Source organism: Heliconius melpomene, chromosome 14 (assembly GCF_056956725.1).
Source record: "Heliconius melpomene rosina isolate 202511_hmr_F chromosome 14, ASM5695672v1, whole genome shotgun sequence".
NCBI classification, from domain to species: Eukaryota; Metazoa; Arthropoda; class Insecta; order Lepidoptera; family Nymphalidae; genus Heliconius; species Heliconius melpomene.
In genome coordinates, this window is record NC_140402.1 from 4239651 (window position 1) to 4266305 (window position 26655).

General features: G+C 29.9%; 5 protein-coding genes, 1 long non-coding RNA gene and 2 other non-coding genes across 8 annotated transcripts; 2 read left to right on the plus strand and 6 right to left on the minus strand.

The window, feature by feature from the left end:
• Positions 1–836: 836 nt before the first annotated feature.
• LOC146532012 (solute carrier family 35 member F5) lies at positions 837–8520 on the minus strand. Its single transcript, XM_085196973.1, has 10 exons — positions 8037–8520; positions 7822–7956; positions 7618–7683; positions 6945–7037; positions 6223–6375; positions 4782–4964; positions 4354–4501; positions 3316–3475; positions 2870–3094; positions 837–2644 (listed from the first exon to the last, which is right to left on the minus strand). Exons 1-10 carry the CDS (start codon positions 8190–8192, stop codon positions 2575–2577), a joined length of 1389 nt encoding a protein of 462 aa, XP_085053099.1. The 5' UTR covers positions 8193–8520; the 3' UTR covers positions 837–2574.
• Positions 8521–8987: 467 nt separating this feature from the next.
• On the plus strand, positions 8988–10001 carry AIMP3 (aaRS-interacting multifunctional protein 3). Its single transcript, XM_085196985.1, has 4 exons — positions 8988–9183; positions 9281–9469; positions 9575–9670; positions 9753–10001. The coding sequence occupies exons 1-4, from the start codon at positions 9112–9114 to the stop codon at positions 9900–9902; spliced, it is 507 nt and encodes a 168-aa protein (XP_085053111.1). The 5' UTR covers positions 8988–9111; the 3' UTR covers positions 9903–10001.
• Positions 10002–11336: 1335 nt separating this feature from the next.
• On the minus strand, positions 11337–14138 carry LOC146532014 (uncharacterized). The gene is made up of 4 exons (XM_085196983.1): positions 13665–14138; positions 12859–12894; positions 12655–12781; positions 11337–11457 (listed from the first exon to the last, which is right to left on the minus strand). The coding sequence occupies exons 1-4, from the start codon at positions 14109–14111 to the stop codon at positions 11357–11359; spliced, it is 711 nt and encodes a 236-aa protein (XP_085053109.1). The 5' UTR covers positions 14112–14138; the 3' UTR covers positions 11337–11356.
• Positions 14139–14753: 615 nt separating this feature from the next.
• Positions 14754–14872, minus strand: LOC146532015 (5S ribosomal RNA). The gene has a single exon (XR_014878768.1). It is a non-coding gene; the product is annotated as a 5S ribosomal RNA (ribosomal RNA).
• Positions 14873–15278: 406 nt separating this feature from the next.
• TRNAQ-UUG (transfer RNA glutamine (anticodon UUG)) lies at positions 15279–15350 on the plus strand. The gene has a single exon. It is a non-coding gene; the product is annotated as a tRNA-Gln (tRNA).
• Positions 15351–16031: 681 nt separating this feature from the next.
• Positions 16032–17942, minus strand: LOC146532017 (uncharacterized). Its single transcript, XM_085196984.1, has 3 exons — positions 17833–17942; positions 16952–17135; positions 16032–16500 (listed from the first exon to the last, which is right to left on the minus strand). The coding sequence occupies exons 1-3, from the start codon at positions 17836–17838 to the stop codon at positions 16163–16165; spliced, it is 528 nt and encodes a 175-aa protein (XP_085053110.1). The 5' UTR covers positions 17839–17942; the 3' UTR covers positions 16032–16162.
• Positions 17943–22671: 4729 nt separating this feature from the next.
• Positions 22672–23460, minus strand: LOC146532018 (uncharacterized). Its single transcript, XR_014878737.1, has 2 exons — positions 23165–23460; positions 22672–22922 (listed from the first exon to the last, which is right to left on the minus strand). It is a non-coding gene; the product is annotated as an uncharacterized LOC146532018 (long non-coding RNA).
• A 231-nt stretch (positions 23461–23691) lies between these two features.
• Positions 23692–24622, minus strand: LOC146532019 (uncharacterized). Its single transcript, XM_085196997.1, has 2 exons — positions 24474–24622; positions 23692–24048 (listed from the first exon to the last, which is right to left on the minus strand). The coding sequence occupies exons 1-2, from the start codon at positions 24480–24482 to the stop codon at positions 23770–23772; spliced, it is 288 nt and encodes a 95-aa protein (XP_085053123.1). The 5' UTR covers positions 24483–24622; the 3' UTR covers positions 23692–23769.
• Between the last annotated feature and the right edge of the window lie 2033 nt (positions 24623–26655).

The window sequence follows — 26655 nt, forward strand, 5'->3', positions numbered from 1 at the left end:
TAATGTTAAGGCACTCCATTAGCCATTAAGACACTTCAGTTTCCCATGTTCCGCCAAATTCTGGTTTCCGAATCTTTAACAATACTTTTATAAATTTTCAATCATTATTTTCAGTTTCTTTTTCGGAAATACCTACCTCGTTTATTACACTAGTTCTAACTAGACATTTATTATCTCTTTCGGGATTCAATTTAATGTTTATCAATTTGAAGGTCATGGTAGGGCTATTATAATACATTTTATTAGACCGATTTGCTGCAGTCTGATATACCCAAAAATTGTTATGATATGATATGTTTGTTGTATACACGAGGAGATGAGGAAAGACGAGGAGAGGACGAAATCTTAGCCTTCACAAAGTCCATTAAATGAATAAATTAATATAAAATAATTAAAATAAAACAATAGTTTTCATAAAAGATTTTATTACATTTGTTACTATTAACCACAAAAATAAGAAAATCGATTACTATTATTATATCGGGGCATATTACCAAACAATGTATCAGAAAACATTAAATATGACTACAAAAGTTACATATAGACAGATTAGCATAAAGCAAATGCTTTGTTGTATATTACAAAAAATAGGATTTACTTCAAAATTTAGAATATTATGGGTATTTGGAAAAAAAAGTTTGTGCATACTTTATAAGAATCGCCTACACAAGGACTAATACATCAGCTCTGTTCTGTTATTTGATTATGGCGTTCCGGACGTGCCAGTTGAGCACTTATCACTTTGCCAAAGTTGGGGGTTGTACGTTAAACAAGAGATAATGTTACTAAATAGGAAAATGAATGTAAAATAAAGCGACGAAAACAACTTGAACTTATTTCAAAACATTCTAATTTACTCACACATGTATATTTTACAAGGAATTTATTTATAACATTGTCTTTTGTTTATGTCCAAAAGGTTTAGAAACTGTTGTAAGAACTATTTTATTGTTAACCACACTATTATCAACTTTTTACGAGTACAAAGAACACGAAAAGATGCAAACTATTCACACAGAAGTCAGAACACATAAAAAATATACAGTTCGCGAGGCTTTAGCTCAGCTTTGCATTTGTGGGAATATATCTAAAAGCAAAAAAAACTTTAAAAATAATGCAATAAGCATATATTCTATAAAAAAAATTCAAACAAAAATATATCAATTCTTATACAGGTGCAATGTCGTTTCGTGGATTGTCTTTGGATCCTTAATAACTACTTCCTCACACACATTTTTCCATTATTGTACAGTGATAGTGCCAATTTTATCTTTTGGCTTTTAATAAATCGAACATAAAATATTAAGAATTAAATATGTGACGGTGTTATCAGTATAAGAGGTGTAGGCCTATCAAGTCGTCAAGTTGATGTCCGACGTCACACCTACATTATATATGAACACTCGACAAAGCAAATGCAAAACTCAGCTTAAACCTCGAGGACTACACTTTATATTTAATAAATATATGTATATAAAAGTTAAAAAATTATAAGGTGGTTTGTCCTTATAACAACTAATAATTTATAACCATTTTCACATTTACATTATTTATTAGGAAGCTATTGAAAACACATTCGGAGCGACAAGATAAACTTTTATACAACTGACAACATTTTCTAATTACATCTCAATCTGCAGAAAACTCTCAGTTATTTATTAATATAGTGATATCCAGATAGTTAAATTATTGTTATTATTATAAAATGCTCTATGAAGTTCAAACAGAATTTATTTTTTAGACCAATATAATTATAATACTATAGTAACATGTGTAACATAAAATTTTATACATTTATAACCATGTACTATACATAGTATAAGAACTTTTAAAAGATTTCAAACTGCAAATAATTAATATTATACGATACGATAAAAAAAAGTAAAACAAGTTTGTTCGTTAAAAGAGTAGTACAAATTATAAAACAGTTGTATACTTAAAATAAATGAATATATATTAAATATATTACAGTAATTATATTTAATGGAATGATTTTTCATAAAATAATATATTAATATAATAAAAGGCTGACTTTGAAGAATAGATTTAGCTTATCTATAATTATTATTATTAATGGTAAAAGTGTAAAATATATATTTTTAAACACTATTAATAAATATAGTGACTGCAAACCAAAGAGGTATTTTGCGATTAACGCAATTAAAATTTGTCTAGTTATATATATATAGATATGCCATATTGTTTAATATATATTTTTTTGCTACGAAACTAACACTGTCACAAAAAAAATTGCACATTCTGATAAAAACTAATATCCCACAATTACTAAAACATACAAAAAATTAAAAAATCGATATCTTTAGATCATTCGATTTACAATATTCCACTAATACTAATAAAACGAGAGATCAATTTAAAAAAAAAAAAACAAAAATGGTAGAACCACAGACTAAAATAAAACGTAGATATGGTAATTTAATATTTTTAAAAATTTTAAAATATGATGTGTAAGGGTCTTATATTTTAATGCTATACATATTTTAGACTAGGAGTAACAAGAGGTTACACACTGTGCTCATTCATAGTGTCTTCGTGTTGTAAGGTGGATGTGGGTTACGTTGGTTCATCTGATGACATTAACGCTTCTGATTGTTCGTCCAGTTCAGATATATTTCTTATTGCTCTGTATTAGAAATTACATATTTTTATATTAAGTTTATTTTTATTAGAACAAATATGTGATAAGATGTATTATATAGTTTATTTAATTCATGTTCCCACGAAACTATGAAAAGGAAATGAGTATCGAATTCACAACTAGCGCATTAACAGTAATAGACTATTGATGCGGCACGACTATTACAAAACTACTATTAAACGTCAACAAAAACAAAATAAAAATACTAACGTAAACCCATCAGCAGCCCTCAGCCTGGCGTTCACCCAGTCCAGAGGGTTAGGCAGAGGAACTGGCAGCGCGGCCGCCAGCCAGCCTGCGCTCGCTAGCATCGCCGCCGCGAGCCGCGCACCCACCGCCGCCCCACCCCCGCGCCACGCCTCCACGCACGCGCACAGCGGCAACGTCAGAGCCAAAGACAGTGTAGCTGTCTGAGACGACGTCAGCGACCGACCCCTGTGGACACGACAGTGAATATGTCACTGTAGGCCGGTTAAATTTTACGTAACTATGTTTAGTTACTTAAGATTAAATTCTGTGTAACTTAAGGTAAGGTAAAAGAGTAATTAAAATTGAAATATTGACGTATTAATTCGGATCCCCATCAAGTCGAAGAGTCCCGAATATGATCCGCATGTCCATAATTATACTTAAAGTAACTATTAAAAAAAACTTACCACAACCACAAACTCTCAATGAGCAGCGGCCCCAGAGCTCCGTCCAATATCAACCAGCTCCACAACCTTGGCGCGGGGAGCTCAAACCGTTCAACGCCAGTCGCAGCCAGCGCCCCGCCCACTGTCCACGCTAGAAAACCGCATGCGCAACCTACTACACCTGGGAGAATAAAAATAAATATTGATTTTAGCTTCACGCTGGGTAGATAAAGGGAATGTAGTGTTAAGACACCCGCTTTGTCACTTTCCGCCCAATTTTCCAGTTATTCTGTATAAATCCCGGAATTAAACACTGCATTCTCTTTTCTAACCTTACCGATAAAATCTATTTATCTTTTTAGTGAGGATCAAACCAACAACTATTGCGTTTACAAACACAATTCCACAGCGGAATTACAGCACCAGAGTTACTGTATCTTTTGTCTTGATATTGGTCTAAAAAATTATATGATATTTATTTGTTGGCAATTTCAATTTTATGGCTACTCTCCAGTTTTACTCTTTTATTTGTGACTTTATCACAAAAAATTAAAATAAAAAGAACCTAAGGTATCATGTTACTGGTTTTATTTGAAAATTTTACTCAATTTTAAGTTGAAGAACAATGAATATATAAAAATAATGTTTTATAAATAATCTTTAGCTTAATAAAATTGCTATTATGCGCACTGTTAGCATGCTACAAATATAAAAAAGTAGTTAAACAATCTTTAAATGTTTATTATAGCAATAAAAAGCATATAAAAAATTGAGAATAACATTACTGTCGTGCAGTGACCAGAATGGGTTCTAAATGTATAGAAAAAAAGATTAAAAAATCAGCTTCACGCTGTGTCCCGCACAGAGCAGGGTAGGCAGAGGGAACCTAGTGTTAAGACGTCACAAAAAAATAAAAACCCTTAATAACTGGAAATTGAGAAAGTACATTACATGAATATACATTTTACCACTGTTTATGTTTCTTTAAACGTTTTTTTTCTCGTAAGCACCGACGAAAATACTTGAATATAAAAAAAAGAGATTTGAACCTGTACTTACCCACTAGTAAAAATGAGTTAATCCCATCTCCTTTTCTTAATTCTCGGCGGAATAGTAACAGATGTACAGCGTAACATAACGCTGATCCTATTGCAGCCAGGACTGCTATCCAATTGCTTTGATGGCCCTCCGTTATTCCTAGAACAACCTGGAAAATATAAGTACAATATAATATTAGAAATAAATCCGGAAGTATTTTCAAAACGCTATAGCGAAACAGTTTAAACAAATAAATAATAAGTATTTTTTTTATTCTATTTTATTTATAGGAAGCCAACATTGTATATGATATTTTTTTAGCTTTAGACTATTTCCTGCACATAGCAAAGTACATGTGAAGTCCATGTGTGGAGGTAAGATCCATGTGTGGACGTGAGACACCTCAATACATATCACATACCTACTATCTGTCTCTTTCACACACTTACCAAGCCAGCAGTAGTGAGGAGGACAGCAATACACTTAGAGAGTGAGAAGCGGTCAGTGGGCACTTGTGCGAACAGCGCGCCTAAGGACAGAGTGAACGCGCCCGTCGTCGACGTGTAGAGAGTTGCTGTGCAAGTCGACGAGTGTAGAAGACTGAGACGATATAGGTAGTTTGATATGAACCACTGAAAAATATATATAAATAATGTTAGTATTCGTATCCAAAGTTTGCGCTCTTTAGTTTGCCAACAAGCAACTGCCCCCGTTTGCCACGAGTACGCTATATATAAAAGAAGATATTCCCACAGGGGTAAGACGCACGCACAGCCGTGACGGCTGTGTGTAGAAACGTAAAATTTGGACAGATGTTTAGTTTTGTATTGTGGACACCAATTAAGAAGGAATTTTTAAAAATGTGTGAAAGTTTGTATGGATTTTTTTTAATTCGGCGCCCATTTTTATAAAATATGAAAATCTGACTTATAAAAATATTTAAGTGAACACGTGTTTTTCGGTTTTTTACAATTCTCCCCCTAAATTGAAAACAATCTCATAAATTTTCGTATAGTTCAAGCGGGCGAAGCCGCCCAGGTCGGCTAGTATTAAATAAAAAAGAAACAGGCGAATCGTAATAAAAACACACCGCATAAAAGGAAGGAAAACAACAATAGGAAAAATTGTACAATTCAGAATGACGAGTTCATATAATTATAATAATAATTAGATATAATTAATGATATGGCTTAATAGATTACTAAGACAAACATGTTATCTATATATATATCTCTCATCACGAAATCGCAGAAACTACATGTGCTAGGAATCTGAAATTTTGCATAGGAGTTACTTATAGGACGTAGGTGCTTGCTAAGACGGGAATTTGCAATATTCGCCTTCTAAGGGGTTGTTTTTGAGGTCGAAAGTTTGTATGAAACTTCGTTACTACAAATGCTAGGAGTCTCAAATTTTGCATAGACGTCACTAGGACGTAGTCATGGAGACAGAAATTAATAATAACATAGCTCACGCGGGTGTAACCGCGAGCGGGCCGCTAGTATATGATATATCTTAAACATATTATTCTTTTTTTTTATATATATATATATATATTATACTTTAACTATTCATGTATTTACGAAACATTAAAACATAGAAGGCCAGTTGTACAGAGTCACAAAGTGTGACTGTGAACCAATTGGTTGAGGATTCGATCCTCACTCGACGAAATAAAATATTTATTTAAAATTTATATTTTAATTTCTTCGTTCTGGTGTCGAGGTAAAGGGCGGCGTTGAGTTCTGCCACTCAACACTCAATGCCTCTAGATTTCGGCAGAAAATGGGCAACGGAGTGTCTCAATACTAGGTTCCCTCTGCCTACCCTGATGAGTGTGGCATATTATATATTTTTTTAATTTTAAACATAGTATATAAATTCACTTACCGGTATACAAAAAACAAGGGCCAATTTTAAATGTCGCCTCGTGGCGGCGGCTGCGGCTCTTCTCTGGGCGTATTCTGTCGCCCTTATCGAAGCTGACCACGAAAGCCTTGCGAGAAGCGCCTCACCCGCCATTGCCGCTGACATTACACGTACCTGATGTATACATATAGCTATTTGTATATCAAATTAGTTATGCAATTGGACATAATTTTTTTCCAAATTATGAGAAAAAAGTAAAAAACACAAGGCAAATAGAAACTATGCCATTCACTTTTATAGCAAGTAGAAATATTGCGTTCTTCAAAATATGCAATTTAATTAATTAAAAGTGCTTAATTAAAACATTCTCAATTTATATTCATGTCAAAATTTGAAAAATAAAAAATTAGTCTCAGTTACCATAACTAATTTATTCTTATCAACTGTTATCATAAACTTTAATGGCTTTTCAAACAAATGGTAGTATGGGTTGTTAGTTATAAAAATCTTAAAACAAATAATGGTTTACTTATTTGTATAATAATAACAACATAAATTATATATGCATGTTAATTATATATATTTTTTATCTTCACACTGCATCCCATATATAGAAAGGTGTAGAAGGAAATTAGTTTTTGTGACATTGTTTATACTTGGCAAAAGATAATTAAAATTATATAATAAATACAGTTTTATCAATAAAATTTAAATTCGTAAATTTGAAAAAAAATATGGCTTACCTCAGCAACTTTATTAAAGCGAACAGCTCTAGGTGTTGCATCATCACTGTCTGTTGTTTCACCTGCCCTTACAGGTATAAAAGTTGAGTCTCCCTAAAACAAAATTAAGTAATATGATACAAACTTAACTGAGACAGGAGTGTCTCATTGCACTATGACAACTTTAAAAAAGGAAATAGCAAGATTTATCTTATCGGGGCCTTGTGCTGCAGTGCAGCTTCAAAATCACATCAAAAACACTTTATTGCACTAAGAAAATACAATTAAATTTCTAATTAAGATACAGTGCATAGGCGGCCTTATCACTATAAGTGATTTCTTACAGGCAACCTTTTTTTTGCTTCATAATACAGCTTCTAATAGTACATGTAATGATAAGTATGTGGGTCTCACTCTCACTCTTTCTCAAGTCTCACTCTTTATTTTCATTTTCAAATGTGGTGATGAGTTCTACCACTCAACATGCAATTTCTCACAAATGATCAGAAAGTGAGCAACGGGCAGTTTTAAAAGAAGATTCTCTTTACCTATCCTATTTTATTCAGGATTCACAGTGAAAATAATATATTGTAATATAGTGTATAATTATTTAATAATATAGTGTAATAAGTTAATAATATAGTGTAATAAGTTAATAATATAGTGTATAATTAAATAAGAAAGTTGTCCGTACCAAACTGCTATTAGCTTCTGTGTAGAAATTCTCATCATCTGTTTCTGTAGTTGGTTCTAACAGTTGCTGCAATAAAAGAGAATACTTAACAGTTATCTACCACAATTTATAATATAATTATTAGAATTGAACATGACTAAAATATAACCAGTTTACATAGTAATTTATATTGTATAAAGGAATAAAATTATCAAAATGTCTTACTGTGTAATCGGCTGGCTGGCAGGGATCTCTTGTTGGTGGAGTGAAACATAATACTAATAAATATATGAACAATAAGGAACTCCTTACATATGTCACTAGAAAAGGCTTTTCCAGCTTTTTTTCTTTGTATATATACTGAAAATAATATTTTTTATTTAATATAAGATTTTTTGAATGTGTACATTTCCAAAACAGGTTTTTAAAAGTAGACGTACCATAGTCAGCTCAGATGATACCACCCATAGCAGGCTAACGAGAAATAGTATAAACAGTCCAAAGGCAAATTTTCTTTTACTAAAAGTTTGTACATCATCCTTATTATTTTTGTTGTTTGGTGTTACACGAAAATAATTATGGCATAAAGTCAACATGAAGGCTAAGTACTATTTATTATTTAGTTAAACTTATAACCAGGTTATGGCTTATTTGAGTCCATTAAGTATAATCTAAGATTGTTTATCGTGTAATGGATACGATAGTTTTCATTATTCATCTATATATCTGCTGTATTCACTATATATATAAAACACTATGGTTTCCTAACTATTTAGAAGTATATTTTTTATTTAGACTTAATTGTTAAATGTACATATAATCAAACATTCAGTTTAATCTTAACTTTTAGTAATTTGTTTTATTTTATGGATTCTCGAGTTAAAAAATCACCGAACAAAAATTCAATAGCCTTGACACTGTCAATATTTTATAATTTAAATGTCAATTGTTGACACTTGACACTAACGTCACAAGCAAAATTTGTTTATGTAACAGATTAGAAAATTTATGAAATAGATGAAAGCTGGACTACAGTAAAGCTTAGAATAAATTATGTTATGGTACGATACGGTATATCAAGGTATAAGAGTGTATTATTAGAAAATATTCACATCTTTAAGTATTTTTTAAATAAAGCAATCTATTTATAAGAACAGTATTAATATAGATTACATAAAATCATTGTACGATAAAAATGAATAGCCTTAATAAAACTGATACAAACTTATTAACGGTATAATTTTTATTTGTTATTTAACTAAAAAATAAATAAACAGTTCTAAGGGTAAATGTTTTCTGTGATTTTTTAATTGTTATTTTTTACTTACCAAGTACCAACTGTCATTTGCTAAATTATAATTATATGCCGTGCCGTTGTATGACTGACATTGACATAACTATACTGTACTGTAGTATTTATTGTGTATGCCTATGATAGTATGATAGTTATTGTAAATAACCAATTTATATAAAAACTACAATTTTACCAAAATTCTACAATAACTGTCATAAATTATGGATGTAGTAAAATATGTTGGAAAATATCTTGATACACCAGTTGGCACTTTGTGCTACAATACCGATAAGGTGTAGTATTAAGTATATTTTCAAATCACATTTGACACTGAAGGAAATACTATGAAAATCTTCAAGAAATATGTATTAAAATATACAATTGTTTTAGGTACTGACCACCGTTTTAGATAAAGAAAATGTGGAAGGACTCGCTACTATTGTTCTTCGATTAGTAGAAAAAAGCGGTACTGTTATGACTAAGGAACAAATTCTGCAAAGCTATCAATGGTTAGAGCATATAACTATGTACGGCAACCAAGCTCATTCAAATCCAGCCTTTGCTAAGAATTTCTTACAGGTAAATAAATCTATAATTTTAAAGAACTATGCACATATATTTTTATCAATTGTAAATCTAAAATACTTGCATTTTTTTTAAATAAAATTCTTAAAACCTTTTCAGGGGCTTGATAGAGCTTTAGAGAGAAATACCTACTTAACTGGTTATTATTTAACTGTAACTGATATAGCTGCTTACCATACAGTTTATCCATTAATTGTGAGTATTATCATTTCAATTATAACAAAATGAATTCAATGACAATTATTAATAACTTTACCTTTTCTATATTTTTTTTCAGGAGCGACTTACAATCTCAGAGCAGGAATCTTTAATAAATGTATGTAGATGGTTTAAACATATTCAAGCACAACCTGGAGCATGTGGTAATCGAAAACCATTACCGTTGAATACTTTGACTTTGATTTTATTAGCTCCAGCAGTCCATTAAACTACCATAAGACAATTGCATATTATTTGAGATGTAATACTTTCTTAATTTTTATACTGCTGTATAAAATTTTCAAATATATTTTAAATTTATGATTTACATTGTGGAGTTTATTTTCATTATCCATAAAATTTTAATGCTCTCTTGACTGGTGATATTTTATGTGCTTTTCTAGAAACATGATAAAAAAGTTGCTAAGGATAATATATTTGGCATATACTCTTTTTATATGTGTAAGTATCAAGATATTGACTATAATTGAAATATTATCACTCAAAATACATATTTGTTGGTCGCTAATTAGTTGAATTTTCAGAACTCCAAATCAATGGAACTATGGAAAAAAGAACCATTGCCTCCACAATTACTCCCACATGATTTGAAAAATGCTCCATTAGACAAACCATTTATTTACTTTCCTCAACCATTTTCATTCCCGAAATACCCAGTTATTGTATATATGTGATATTTTTAATTTTAATATCTCTATTTCTAATATTAAACCTGTAATGTAAGTTCTACTTAAAGTAATCTATAAAAGCATTATAATGTATTCAAGAGAAGTTAAGCTCTGTATGTTATAAATTTCATTGGTGTCTGTACTATTTACTACAATGATGGCCCCAATGTCGAGGAAACCGCGTTGAGTCCGCCACTGAACAGACAATGCCCCTAGAAATTGGCAGAAAGTGGGGAATGGAGTGTTTGTTTTAACATTAGGTACCCTCTGCCAACCATGATGTGTGCGGCATACATTATTTAAAATACGTAAATTCTGTTTTATATAAACAAAATAATTTGATCTGAAATAAATGAATCCTTTATTGTATACATATAGTAATTTTGAAATGTGTCTTTATGGATTTATTATTTGCATTTTATTTGTTTCGTAATACACCATAAATCTTTTTGCATCAAATATTACATAATACTATGTAACAACATCATTCATTTTCTGCTTGAAGATTTAAGTACAGTAATTATTTTGTCTCTGTTTTCCGTTACGATTAAATCTAGTACATTATTTTTTAAAGAGTTTACTTAAGTATATACAATATGGAACAGGGAACAGCATATAGGGTAAAATAGGAACAGGAGTTCCTCTTTATTGCCGTTCGTTCTTGGATTCGTTCTATCTTTAAATTACAAGTCTAAACTTGTAATAATTTTTTTATAAATCAGCTTCACGCTGTACCCGACACACAGCAGGGTAGGCAGAGAGAACCTAGTGTTAAGACACTCCGTTCCCCACTTTCTGCCGAATTCTGGAGGCGTTGCGTGTTGAATGGCAGAACTCAACTATTTTTATAGTGGATATAAAAAAATAAATAAAAAATGTTTTTAGTTTACAAACTTTATTGTGTTTTGCTTTAACGCTTATACACTATAAAATAAAATATTTCGTAACAATGCCTCGTGGTTATATAGTCATGCTTTACAATTTTAATTAAAAGTTAAGGAGTAGCCCGAGTCTGGTTTATTTTCCTATTGGAGAATCTAAGCATTAGACAACGCTCGAGCTTGTTTGAATACGAACATCCATTGTCTTCCGATTCTGTTGAAAAATATACTATTGTTATATAAATAAAGACATACTTATTAGTTTTATTATATAATTATTATGTATATTATAATTATTATTGTTAATTAAATCATATGCTGCACTTGCACCACAATAACCACTAAATAATTATTATTGAGTGGTATACCTACTTGGACATATTTCATAAATTAATAATAAATTATAATATTATATTGGAAATTTGTATGCAAATTAATTATTATACCTTTGTGGTCAGATAAGTTGGAGGTAATACCAGTGCTTTAAATTTCAAATGACTTGCATACTAAGTACTTATTTGTATACTACAATAAATATTTTTTGATTAAAAAAAACGGACTTTAATCGTATTCTATCATCAAAATCGAATCAAACTTCATTAAGATATCCTTGAAGTGTATCCTTTCCAATAAAAAAATAAAAAAGAAATAAATAAATAAATAAAAAAAAATCATCAAAATCGTTTCTTCCAGTAAAATGTTATGAGGTAACAAACATAAGAAAAATACAGTCGAATTGAGAGGGGTTATCAATCCTTCTTCTTTTTGAAGTCGGTTAAAAAATTATATATTATATAATGTTATATTAAAAAAAATAAATTAAATTGAACTGAACGAATCATAGAAGACTTAACTATAATTATAATTACTTATTTCTTAAATAGGTAATAATTTTAAATAACAGGGAAAAATATGGTTTTATGGAATGTCTTGTGGGAATATTTTCAACAATGATCATAATTGCAGTTCGAGTACCTATTTACGTAAGAGAATTGATACCTCCTTGTCCTTAGAATAAATGATATTCTTTATTACATAACATTTGTTAATGTCGTCAGAGCATTATAATAATTATTTTTTTTATGAATAATGATCTCACGTGATCATCTACGCTAAGGGAATAACCATTTTTAATGGTGTTTTTACCATGAATAAAATGCCATGTTTTTTTACTCTTGTACTATGTTTAATTTAATTATAAAAGTTCCTGAGATCAATCAAACAAAATATTAGTCTAGATTTAATTGTTGCTTTTTACATCTTTCTCTTATTTTAGCAAAATGCTTATTGATGTTTATAAAAAGAAGATTCTAAAGGTATAATATAAATTGTCATAATCCTAGGGTTTTGCAATGAAAATTTTATATTAGTTCCTTACTATAATTATTATAACTTAAAACCACCAGAATACCTGATTGTAGTTCCTGAAAGCACGCCCTCAACTGATCCCTAAGCAATACTCGCGACTGTTGGGATGCTAGGGTGCTTTGCACTTTATTCCACATCTCCGCCTCACGGGGGATTCCCTGCGAATCCACCTGCGGAAAACACACATGGCCGTGACTAATGTGATGGGCAATTATTTACTAACCACTCGTGTGGAATTATTTCTTACCACTTGCAAATTGGCGAAAACACATTGGCTGAGGCACTGTAAAAAACAAAAAAATAACTAATTTTTGCAAGGAGTTTTTATTGAGTTTTTAAATTATGTTCATTACACGTTTAATCCTAATTAAATATCCAATATATATGTTAATGATAAGGATTCAAATTTGATATGAATTTCGTATTGTTTTAGAACTTCGAAATCCGTACTTGGATGTCTATATACATATATTATTTCTGCATAACGTTAATTAACGTATACCAATTAAGTAAGTATATGCTATAGGTAATTTTTTTCCCTCATAACAAGACGAAAAGAGAGATTCGAGAGAGAAAATGTAGATGTTTATTTTTTAAAAATATATATTTTTTTTTAATAAAAAATATCATTTTTTTAAAATAAATATCTACATTGCGTGTTGAGTGATGAGGAATGAAAATAAATGAATATGGAACTCATAATCATCACACTTACAGTTTACGTTTTTAGTTGGACAAATAAGCTCTTTAATTTAGCAGAGTAGGAAAAAGGAACGTAGAAATCTAGTGTTAAGACACTTCGTTCTAATTAACACATCCGTTAGCCACTTTCCACCGAATTTCTGGGGAATAGCGTGTCAAGTGGCGGAGCTCAACGCCGTGCTTTGCGTCGACACCAGATAAAATGATAACATAAATTTAAATAAATATTTTATTTTTTAGGTTTTTTATCGAATCAACAACGAGTCGCGCATACAGTCTCTTGTACTCCTGCGGTACAACTCCCCTTAACTATTATAGAATAGATTTTTTTATTATTTCTATATGAGTTACCTGGTCATTATCATCTTTACTTAAAAGTGGTTCATTTCTCCTGATTCTCTTGTTGCTTCCATTCACATATTTTTTATTTGCATTATTCAAGGCAGGTTTTGGGACACTGTTAATAAATTTTTCGCCCCCATCACCAGCTTTGTACCCCAAATAATCGTAATCTGTATCATTTATAATAGATATTTGGTTCTGAAAGCTATCATTGCGTCTCACATGCTTGTAAGGGTTAATTTCTTGATTCCTTCTGTCTATACGAGGTCTGTCATTATAAGGATAGATATTCGCTCGGCGTTGTCGTTTTACACTTTCTTTTTCATATATATCTTGTATTTGCGAACAAGACTTAAGAGCTGAAGCGACTTCTTCTTCCAGCAAATGTATATTTCCTTCTCCGGAACATAGCGCCAGAGTTGGAAGCATCAGAACTATGTACAGTATCTTCCCCATACTGTTCTGTATGGAGAGAGAATTTGCAGGGATTTAAATCAGTATTTGTACAGGAAATTCTATTGTTAGAGTTGACATTTTGCTGGCAGTTTAATGGGTTATATTTAGTTAGTAACTGCTTTTGATGTAATACAAGTTGTCAGTCAAATCAGTTATTTAATAGCGGATACAATTATAGCTTATAGCTGAGAGTCCCACAATAACACACAGGACTTGTACCTTACTTAAAAATGTTTTTTTATTTTTATTTTTAATGTCTTCTACTATATGTTCCATTTTCACGAGAAAACTACACAACGAATTTAGATGAAACTCTACAGTAATGTAACTGATACATCTTAATAATACATTTTGTATAATTTGGCTTTAATATAAGAAATTAAAGCGGGCGAAGCCACGTTTGGGTCGCTAGTATAGTATAATTGTATCCTCATTTTTATTTATTAATAAATTTAATAAAATAGTAAAATTCTACTTGCAGGCATAGAATTTATGCACCCTCTGCTTTAGGTATATGAGACTCTACATTATATAGATTTTATAAAAAAAGTTCAAATGTTCAAAAAATTAGTATAATAATATTATTTATATATTTTCTATTTATTCCAGATTGAAGAAATAATAAAAAAACGTGCAAAAAAAAGCCAACGGCACGCGGTGTTCCCAGGCGGTCACCCATCCAAGTACTGACCGCGCCCGACGTTGCTTAACTTCGGTGATCGGACGAGAACCGGTGTGTTCAACGTGGTATGGACGTTGGCGAAATTATTATACAAAAGCTCAGTCATTTATTTCTTTATTACGACTAACATTTTCCATTAATTTACTTCTAGGTACATTTCATATTTAAAAACAACAAATTAAAAAAAAATAGTAATTAAAACAATATTTCTAATACTTACAGTTTACTTTAAGTATATTCAATTTATTCGAATAAATGTTACCATTACTTGTATATTATTATTAGGCATATAAAGAACGAAAGATGCTATTTAGCGTTCACCTAACAATAAATTATTTGCTACTAATTACAGTTAAATACCAATTAAAGTTGTTAAGTAAGATTATATGAAATTTGTTTAATCAAGTGTTTTATAAACTATTACTCTATTCTTGTTCATATAATTAACAACATACTATTAATATTATAGTTAAATAATAATAACCGGTTCCATGGTGTAATGGTGAGCACTCTGGACTTTGAATCCAGCGATCCGAGTTCAAATCTCGGTGGAACCTAACTTTTTTGCTTAAAAATCCTATCTTAATATTTTTCTTCATATTGTAGCGTCAACGTCTACTTTATTTATGGCAAAGAATTACCTATTTTTTAGCTTCACGCTATGTCCTTCATTTAGCAGGATAAATTCCATCCAAATATAATGTTTTTATTTTGTAAAGAATATTATATGAGCCCCTATATTTTTGTAACTTTCCCCAGATGTGCTTTTTCTATTAAAATGAGCTTTTGAGGCAATGAATTATATAATATTTTCATTTCCTCGCTCTGATAACGAGTGGAAGCGAGTTCCTGTCGACATGGGAACGGAGTGTCACTATACTAAGTTCCCAGGGTCCGTCTTCTGTTCGAGATACAGCATAAAGCTAAAAATCAATTAATAAATAATTTTAATTTGTATTTTATACTGTACCTAAGCTTCAGAAACAAATTACACAATTCTATTAACTTTAACGTAACCTACGTAATTATTATCTAAACAAAATGACACATCTGCCTTGTCAGATAATGAATGGATTTTCCGTTTGTAAACACTTCATCTCGCTCATCAATTTAAATATAATAATAAAATACTTACTTGTCATTGAAATACAAACTTAGTTCCAATAATGCAGTCATTAAAACTAAATTAACAGCTTTATAAACCATAATATATTATTAATAATTGTACAATCTTCCTTTAAAATATTTTACATATTTGTTTTTGCTAATATCATATAGATATCTACTGTAGAACGAGGCAAATCTTAGTTGATAGATTCTTATAAATGATAAAGCCTTGAAATAAATGAAAAATAGATTCTTATCGTATTCAACCCTTTCCATAATGACCCCATCTACCGTTTCCCCATCCACTCCATGCCGGCTTGGTTTCACCACTGTATATTCTCAAGCCAGGATATCCGCTATAGGATTTATAATTGGTACCAGCTAGAACTGCTTTGCCGTGGTTTGCAATGGCTGATGCCATGCTCATGTAGTTACCAGTATAGACGCCAGCCCCAATACCGGAATTACCTCCATATGTGCCAGATAAATGAAATGATAGAGGTATGTGAATACCTCGCACACTGGGACGGAAGCTAGGCCAAAATGTTTCAAGGCTCTCCATGGTTTCACTTGGTTGAGAGGTTGGTATTATTTCATTAACTGAAAATAAAATAGTTATACGTTAAATTAACTTCACGCTGTATCCCGCATATAACAGGATAGCCTGAGGGAACCCAGTGTTAAGACACTCCTTTCCCCACTTTCAAACTCTGCTACCAAAGCAAAAAGCCCGTCGTTGAGTTCTGCCACTGTGGAGAAAGGAACACTCCAAGCAGAGGGAACCTGGTGTTAAGACACCTTAACACTAGGTTCCCTCTGCTTACCCTGCTATACAGCGTGAAGCTGATTTGATTTGAACATAAGCCAAGATCAGAGCTCTTCTAGATCGGCCTCCCAAAGCCCGGTGACGCTGTAGAGGCCTATATGGCCAACAGCATATTACTCATTCGAAAAACGAAAACGAACGTGATTTCAACAATATTTCCTATAGGTTTTAGGTATTTAGATTTACATACTAGTCGTTAAAATATGAATAAAAAATATTACTTACGATCTGTCGAAGGAGTCAATGCGCTGCTTTTTTCTTTAATCATCGAATCCGCGCTTCGTGACCACAATTTTTCAATGTCATTATCTTTTGTGGTGGTTAAGGGGGGGCTCGGAGACAGATATATAGATGGATCTAATACTATTGCTTTGATAGCAGTAACTATTAGAAGTAAGCATAAAAGTATCTGAAATAAAAAAAAGCATAAATCATCATTTAATTTTATTTTTTTTATAATATGAAGGGTATTTTAAATTTTTCTTCCTTCTACTTCTTTCTAATATTTTTAGTATTATAGGAGTTATTACGAATTCTTCATACAAGATTTTGAATAAAAGTTTTTCCGCCTTACATCCAAATTTAATTCCGATTAATTTGTACAACGCGACAAAGCTTCGGTCCATGGCCGCGGTTATACGGAAATATTAATTCAATTTTTTTTTATTTAAAATAAAGATTTTATAATTGCATACGTAGGATAATAGAGAAAATAAAAACATTATGTATTCTTAAATTAATATAAAAACTAAAGTATTTCATGAAATCTAATAACATCTTCTTTTTAATGCATAATAGCTTAAGCTTATTACGTTGAAAAGATAATAATCTTTATATCATTATAGTAAATATTCTTTTATACAAACCTGCACGTGCATTTCAATACACGTTTTTAAACAGGAAATTCAATCAAAAATAGTTTTTTTTCTGATTTTAAATAATTGAAAATTAACAAATTCCTTTTATTTAGTTTAGTTTAAAAGTTAAACCTTGAAATATCTGTTATTAAAAAAAGAAACAATAAATAAAGAAGTTAATTGCATTAAAATAAAACGGTTTTTATTAATTTAAAATAAATATTAAGAAAAAAATTATAAGCTACTTACGTGCATTGTCAATAAATATGTAAGTCTTACTTAAAATGTTGTTCTTCCAAAACACCGAAATCAATACTAAATCGTTTCTTCATGTACAACCAATAGATATTAGGAAGAGGAACGACTTTCTCCTGACTCCGGTCCTATTTACGACCTTTCCCAAGGACAGATATTGGAATTTTTTAGTGAAAGCATGTGGTAATACTTACATAGTAGTTTATTTAAACGCTGAGTTGTTGCCTTGTTTCTCATATAAAATAAAAAACAAATAAAATAGGAATTTAAAATTTTAATTATAATAACATTTGGAGTTATGAAGAAAGTATTTTGTTGTCAGGTAACTTAATACAGGTTAACCCCAAATTGATGCCCAATCATCTTCGCCTACGTCTTCGGGCATTGTGTGATTATGTCTCGTTGCAGCCAAAATAATATAAAACAGTGACAAGGCTATGCGTACCTGAAAAAAAATTAAACAGACATTTTTTTTATTTAAATATAAGTAATTAAATATTTGAAGCCGTCATAGCACAGGGTTACAAGCGCGCGACTGAAGCGGCGACGTTTGTGGGTTCGATTTCGATCGGAGTTTCGTAACACTAGGTTCCAATGTTCCCTCTGCTTACCCTGCTATGTGCGAAATACAACGTAAACCATGAACGCAGAAAAATGAAAAGGTATATTATTTCAAAAAACTTGAAATTTTGAAAATATTTTTTTTTTGTATTATTATCTAAAAAATATTTCACTTTTTACTTACATATGCACTCTCCATGTTGGCAAAAAATATAAAATCTTTAGTTCAACAATAAACTTAAATAAATTATTGAACTGAACTGAACTCATAACTTGTTTTGTTTTGTTTCTAAATGTTAGAAATTCGATTTGGCCATAATTTTTAATTCCTGTGCAGCTACTAATTGCTGTAATAATTAATACAATTCTAGATAAGGAAAAAATAAAATTAATGTTTTTGATAAAAAAATAATGCTTAATATCCATATAAATGTAATGTTAAACTACCATATAAATTTAAAATATATGACGCAATTGACCATAACTAGTATTTATTCCAAATTTCTACCGTGGTTTTATAAAATACCGTTTTTTTTAAGTTTTTTTAAATTTTTTTTTTTCCTAAAATTTTTTTCGTATAAGTAGTCACCGTACAACGAATAAAAGTAAAATTTATTAAAAAACACCCTTGTTAGCACCGACTCTAAAAGTTTTTCCAAAGATTTTAAATAGTAAATAGATACACAAGGTACCAATAATGTCACTTGTTTTATCGATATTTTATCGATTTTATTTATTTTGAAGAAATTAAAATATTATTTTGTACAATATGTTTTTTGTTCAGTTTGGTTCCTCTACACCTGTGCAATGGTATTATAATATTTTTATTTATTTATTTAATTAAATAGCCCGATATCATACTTGGTCTTGCCATAAATATTGTTTTTTTTTAGAATGAAGTGTCTTAAATACTTATTTTTGAGTGTTTACATTGCAAACGCTGACTAAACCTTGCGAGATTGGTCACTAAGAAATTGTAAATAATAAAAAGTCTATCTAAGGTCTATAAAATATAAATAGCTTAGATGTTGGACTTCCTATTAAACTAGGTTTTCAGTCTCTCGTTTTTAAATTAATAAATTCTGGTACCTTTATAGTATTTAAACTCCTTTTTAAATACCTGTTGTAGTATTAAAGTGGCTATTGTAAATAAAGATAAATACGATTTTTGCATTTTGGATAAGAAGATGAAGTTTTTGAATAATATAATATATTTGTATACTCGGGGTGTTTTTTAGAATAGCTTGAGCTTAAAATGAGTGATTTTTAAAAATAAAATTATTCAATCCATTTTAGTAGTTCATTTTAATGTTGACCTTGGTTTTGTTAGCATATATTATCTATAAGGACATTTGATATTTTATTAGTACCTAATTGTTTACATAAGGTCTCTACCAAATTTGACTATTACTTTTATAGACAATTTGACTATTACTTGATTTCCTTCTCTATATCATTATGTTCCTTCCTCTTATTATCATTGTGTTACTTCTTTTGGTAAATGAAAAGAGGTACTTTCTATTAACCTAACCTTATATTTTTGAAAGAGAAATGCTGATTATGACTTTTGGCCAACTTACTTAATTAATAGTCGGACTTAAAAAGTTTCAGGAACCCTATCGTTGTGTTTTGCCTGGTTGTGCCAGACAGCATTATTTAAGAAACAATCTAGATTTTAATTATAAATAATCTTAAAAGAAAAAATCTAGATTTTAAAAATATAAGCAGTTTTTCGTGTAATAGCCGACTACGACAACGACATCGGCTGAAGTAAATAATCGGTTTCACGGGTATATTCTGAAAATGCAATAGGTATTTATACAGTGGATTTAATAATGGACCACAAAATTCTTGATTATAAAATATATATGTAGATTTTCTTCTATCTTCTATTTTATGCTTATTAAAATTATAACCAATAAAACTAAATTAATAATTTCATAAATCATAATATATTAATAGCAATTAAAAATTACATTTAAAGGATAATCTATAATTTTCCTTAAAAATATTAGACAGATTTATTTTTGCTGTAAACATGACGTAGGTCGAGGCACGTCCTGGTGTTGCCTTTATATGGCGAGATAACCGAAGCTTTGATTGTTGGCCAAAGAGTTTTGAGGCACTCCATCACGTCTCATAGGATTGCGAGGCTAAATCAAGTTATCTGAAAATAAAATATTTTGAAGTACTTATATTATAACGAATATATCTTTTCGTTGCTCTAAAAACTTTTTTTTTAAAGCTTATTAAAAACTTTGTAGCGTAAAAACATAAGCATTAAAAATGTAATGTACTGAACGGATTTAGATGACGCCTTTCAATAATATAGCTGATATACTAGAATGACACAGGCTTCACACAGATTACAATTTACATAAAGATTTGTATAATATGATTACAATTTAAACATAAGGTCAAGCGGACGAAAAATATAACATTTAAAGAGATTTTTTAGTTTCATTTTTTATTTTAGATTGACTGTTGTTTTCTTTTTAGGTTATGCAATATTACTACAATATTGCGCTCGGATTTATTATACACTAGCGGCCCGCTCGCGGTTTCACCCGCGTGAACTATGTTATTATTATTTCTGTCTCCATGACTACGTCCTAGTGACGTCTATGCAAAATTTGAGACTCCTAGCATTTGTAGTAACGAAGTTTCATACAAACTTTCGACCCCAAAAACAACCCCTTAGAAGTCGAATATTGCAAATTCCCGTCTTAGCGAGCACCTACGTCCTATAAGTAACTCCTATGCAAAATTTGAGATTCCTAGCACATGTAGTTTCTGAGATTTCGTGATGAGTGACAGTGACCTTTCGATTTTATATATATAGATAGATATAAGTGATTTGTATTTTTATATAAGTAGGTATTATTAAATTTCGCAAGTTTTGTTCACGTAATTTAAAAGCTCATTCTAAGCATCGCAGCAGGTATAAGTAATTTAAATATATGCCGCATACGGCAGGGTAAGTAGAACCTATCATAATTTTCCACCCAATCCTGGAGGATTTACGTGTTGGGTGGAGGAACTCAACGCCGCGCTTTGTCTCGACACCAGAGCGAAAATATAAATTTAAATAAATCCATTTCCTCAAATGGGGATTGAACCTATAACCAGTCGTGTTTACATTCACATTTTGTGTGTGTATTAATATCTTCTTATTCTTCTTAAAATGTGTATCTTCTAAAACACCACAATCATTACTAAATCACTCAAAATGAAAAATATCAATAATTTTGATTGAAATCGTGTGATAATACTTACGTGAATCTCAACATGGCCGCTCTGTGCCTAAACTGAAACTCCTGTCTTAACTATATTAAATTCAACAGTAACTGGTTAAAACAAATAAAACAGAAAAACAAAATTTAAGTAAATATAAAAATAATTGGATTCTTTTGTGAAATTAACCCCACATTGGTGGCAAATCGCCCCAACCATCGTCTTCGCTTACATCATGAGGAACTGTATGATTATTATTTTTCGTTGCAGCTAAAATAATATAGAATAGAGATAAGACTACGCGAACCTGAAAAAAATAGATATAAAAGATATGAAAAATCAGATTTTAAAAAATTACCAAAAAAAAGAAAAAATATATAAAGTGTATTTTATATTTTTTTACAAATAAATTTGAAATATCTTGCTTACATAATATGCACCATCCATGGTGTCGCTTTCTTAAACCTTTTATTTAGTTTAATAACAATTCAGAACTTGTTTTGATATGTTTATAAACGTTCGAAATTCGATTTGGTTATAAATGAATATTCATTTCTACTAATTGCTATAATAATTTATTTAACAATTTTAGATAAGGAAAAATGAACATTAAGTATATTGAAAAAAATTATAGGTACTTACCTTACATATAATTCTAATGTTAAACCATACTATTAATTAAATATTATTAGAAGTCTGTATCGGTATTTTATAAAAAAATATTATTTAGTAGATGTATAGTTCTTTATTTTATTTTATCAAAATTGTAATTATATAAGAAATCATCACTGCTGTTTATTGAATAGTAAATAATTCATAACTAAATTAGAGTTAAATAATTTATTTATTTATTTTATTCGCTTCGGTTGTTGTTAATCCTTGTTTACTTTTAATCAATGTCATCTCAATGTGAAACCTATGATGCATCTATTAATCGATACAAGTATATAATTATATAAGTATTAAAGAATTTATTGAAATATTTTATTATATAATATCTTTGGATTAAATTGAGGCAAAGAAAAAATAAAAACAACATTGAAGTGTACTGTTTTATTAAAAAAAACTAATATTTTTCATCCTTTATGCCATAAATGATGTCCATAAATACGAGTATGATGGTATTTTTTACCAAACTGTTTCCACCATTTCGATTCTGCCGCCATCATTGTTTCAGCGTTAGTTTCGACTTCTCTTTTTTTTGGGGTTTCTTTAATAAAAATACCTGAACCTGCCAGTCCTGATACATAAACTAAGCATATTATTATTGATAACGGAATGAGTGAAATCTGAAATTTATTATATCTATAATTAACGATTTTTATTTATTAAATAATATCATTTTTTAATTAAATATTATAAAATTCCATAATCCTCAATTTTGTGAGGATATTCACTTGGTCGATTATACAATAGGAAATTAAAAAAAACATGTGAAAATCGAAGAAGGTTAAATGTTATTTCTAATTTTATACATTTATTTCCAAATGTACTATTTATTGTTAAAAGTATATATGTTATAAATACTTACTATTTTCATAGCGATGACAACCAGTGAACGTACCGAGTTACTTTATTATTGACTGTGACTACCAAAAATATTTATCTGTATATAGGTGTTATAGGTTATCTTAATTGATTTTAAATATTTTTCTAATAGTATGTTAGTTTATTAATTTTATTCAGTAGCGCAGCGGTGGCAGTAAATTAGGATTATTCTTTGCGCATTTTTAAAACTACGATCAAGGTAAAGAATGTGACATGTGATTCTGTTTTAAAGTCATTATTTTTTTAAATAATTATTTATATTACATATAGATTCCAAAATATGGAATATAAGAGACATAAAAAAAAATGTTTAGTAAATATTATTAAAATATCGCCTCAGTAAAATAATTTAAGGTTTAAGAAATAAATTAAGATAGAACATAATAAATGAAAATATATACATATATGTTTTAGTTAAAGAAATATTTTAGATTGATAACTGATTTATATGTCAATAAGTAAATCAAAAAAATAATAAACACAATCATTAAAAAATAAAAAGACAAAAAGTAATGTTAATTCATATTTTATTACGAGTTATCATCATAATGGTTACATTACATATAAATATTACAAAATAAAATAGTTCTAGCGTCCCCATCCACGTCCGTAGCCATGGCCGCGGCCATAGCCACCGCCGTGGCCCCAACCTCCTCCACCTCCCCAGCCCCTACCACCTCCCCAACCTCCTCCACCTCCCCAGCCTCCTCCACCTCCCCAGCCAGTTGAACCCCAGCCATGTCGGGACTCTTCAGGTACTAAGGCTTCAGATTCAGCTTCAGCTGGCTTGGTCTCTGCTGCCGAAGGATCCGGCATAGCAGCAGCATACGCCACGTACACGCAAAGGAGCAGGCCAAAACAAATTAACTGAAAAAAAAAATACATTTATATTAATAATACAATATTAAGATTTTGTGTCAAGTTATTTTAATTCTACAACAATTATTTATATTATTAATTTCTTTTATTATTTATTACTATGAGTAAAAAATTTCAAACTTATTAGGCGTTCTGTGAAATTATTAAAGGATTAAATGAAATTATTGGCACAATTTTATTATCAACTATTTTTATGCTATGATCTTCGATATGGCTTAAATTTAAACAAATAATAATTTAACATATTATACAAAAAAAAATCGAATAAAATATTTCTATTTTGATATCATGCTAGGGATTCTCGAAAAGCTTTTTAAAAAACAGAAAAACTTTAGAAATATAACAAAGCTAAATTAATTAAAAATAAAAATAAACGTCCGATATTATCTTAGCAAAGAACGAGAGGTACTCACGGTCTTCATGGTGGACCACACTGTATGATGATCCTTGCGATGGAGACGAACTATATATACGGATCAAAACACACCTCCCAGTGACTAATGGCCGATGGGTAAATAACCGCTGTATAACTCGTCTTTTTTCTGGTTGGTATATGCAATTTTTACCTACTCGCGTTTTATTATTTTAGTTTTAGATTCGGCCAAAATTTGGACAGAAGCTTAGCGCTTTTAGATGCGAAGCGACATGTGTGAGAAATATTTAGAATATTTAATTTTTTAGAATATTTAAAATATTTAAGTTTTAATTTTTGTACATATATTTTCATTTTTATGGGATACACTGTGAAGCTGAAAACCAATATGGAAATTTAGAATTTTAATAATAACTATAATAGTGTTTTTTTAATAGACATTAGCTATTATTTAAGTACTTTAAAGTTTAAACATTGTGTATTTAGAGTTAATTCCTATGTTAAATTATTTTTAAGCTAATAATTTCATGTAAATTTAATATAGATATTATATTATCATCAATATAGATATTATATTATCATCAGTTACTTATATTTACATATAAGTAACTGAGTAGATCTCATATAATCAAATATGGATGCCAAACTTAGCCAGTTTAAAATAAAAACGACTAAAATCTTATAGGTTGTCAGAGGAACATGGAGTGAAGTATGCTGAATATAAAGGTTAAAGGATCATTGGACGAGTTCAAAAATAAGAAAAATAATAGTTATTTTTCTTGGTGAGCGATGAATACAAAAAAATAAAAAAAATAAGTGGAACTGGATTGGTCATATTATGAGAACGAACAGAGATAAATGAACTAAAGTCGTAACATAATGGTATACTAGAAATGGACAGAGGCAAAAAGGGAGTCGAAAAAAAGATGGGGGACGATCTACCAAAAGGACGGAGAAGGCTTACTTGGAAAGGAGAAAAGTGGAAGATGATGGGGACGCCTATATCAAGGGGCAACCTGACTAAAAAACTGGCTGCTAAAATTTATTACTCGAGAATCTATTTTTTTAAATGTTTTATTTTACATCTTAAGTATTTTTTCATTTTATTGTATAGGTACTAAATTTATTTAATTTAAAATCTAAATCTTTGAAATGGTTAAAGAATAAATGCTTATTTTATTTTTTTACTGAGTGGAGATCGAGCATACCACTTGGTGCTCGAAGGCTTAGTTATCAAGTATCACATAAAACAATATATTTATTTGTTGAAATTGATATTTTTAAGTCGCTTTTAAAAAGCGCTGTACCCAATTTAATAATATTGTTAAGTTATTAATATCCAAATATAATATAGAAACAATTTGTTTCTATCATACAGTCTAAAACGTATAAAATCAGCAACTATAAATTTCCTTACTTTATACAAAAATTTATAACAATAATAGAATACTACAAATATATACAAACTAACAGATTCTCTTATTACGTATGAATACACTACGAGGTATATAAATCTTATTAATTGCTGTTATTATAAACGTCTTAGAAGACAATTTACAATAAATTTTGCACTCTACCGACGCATTCATATAAGGTACGAGTATATGTTATATATAGTTAGGTAGGTAGTTTGTAAATTAATTATTTATAGTATGTGCTGTGAATATAAATTTACTAAAATTAAGAAAAATATTTGAATCCGTCGTGGTGCACTTGTTGTCGGTTCGATTCCCAATCGGAGAAATTAGGGAAAATTAAAAATGGAGTTAAGACACTAGGTTCCATCTGCCTATTATATGCGAGATACTGCATGAAGCTGAAAAAACATGGTTTTTCTAATAGAAATTCTAATTCTACTTATGTTAGGAAAATTGGTTTTTACATAGAAAAACAATGGACTTCATTATTGAGCAGTTGGCACGCGTCTTGAGGGTTTTTACCTTACTTAAGCCCTGGGATGCAGAAATACTCATTACTAGAAATATATTTATATATTGCACAAAAAGCGGTGCTGGGTTACGCGATATTTTAATAATCGACATTGTCCTCTGATTACCCAGTTAATTACAAGAGATACATGTATTTAGACTCAAATTTAGATATTTAGATTTAGATATTGTATAAGACAATTAATGATGCCAAAAGTTAAAATTCAGAAGTATTCATATTTTTTTATGTTAATCTCTGTTTTTGCCTTTTCTGGTTATTATCTCAAAATTGAA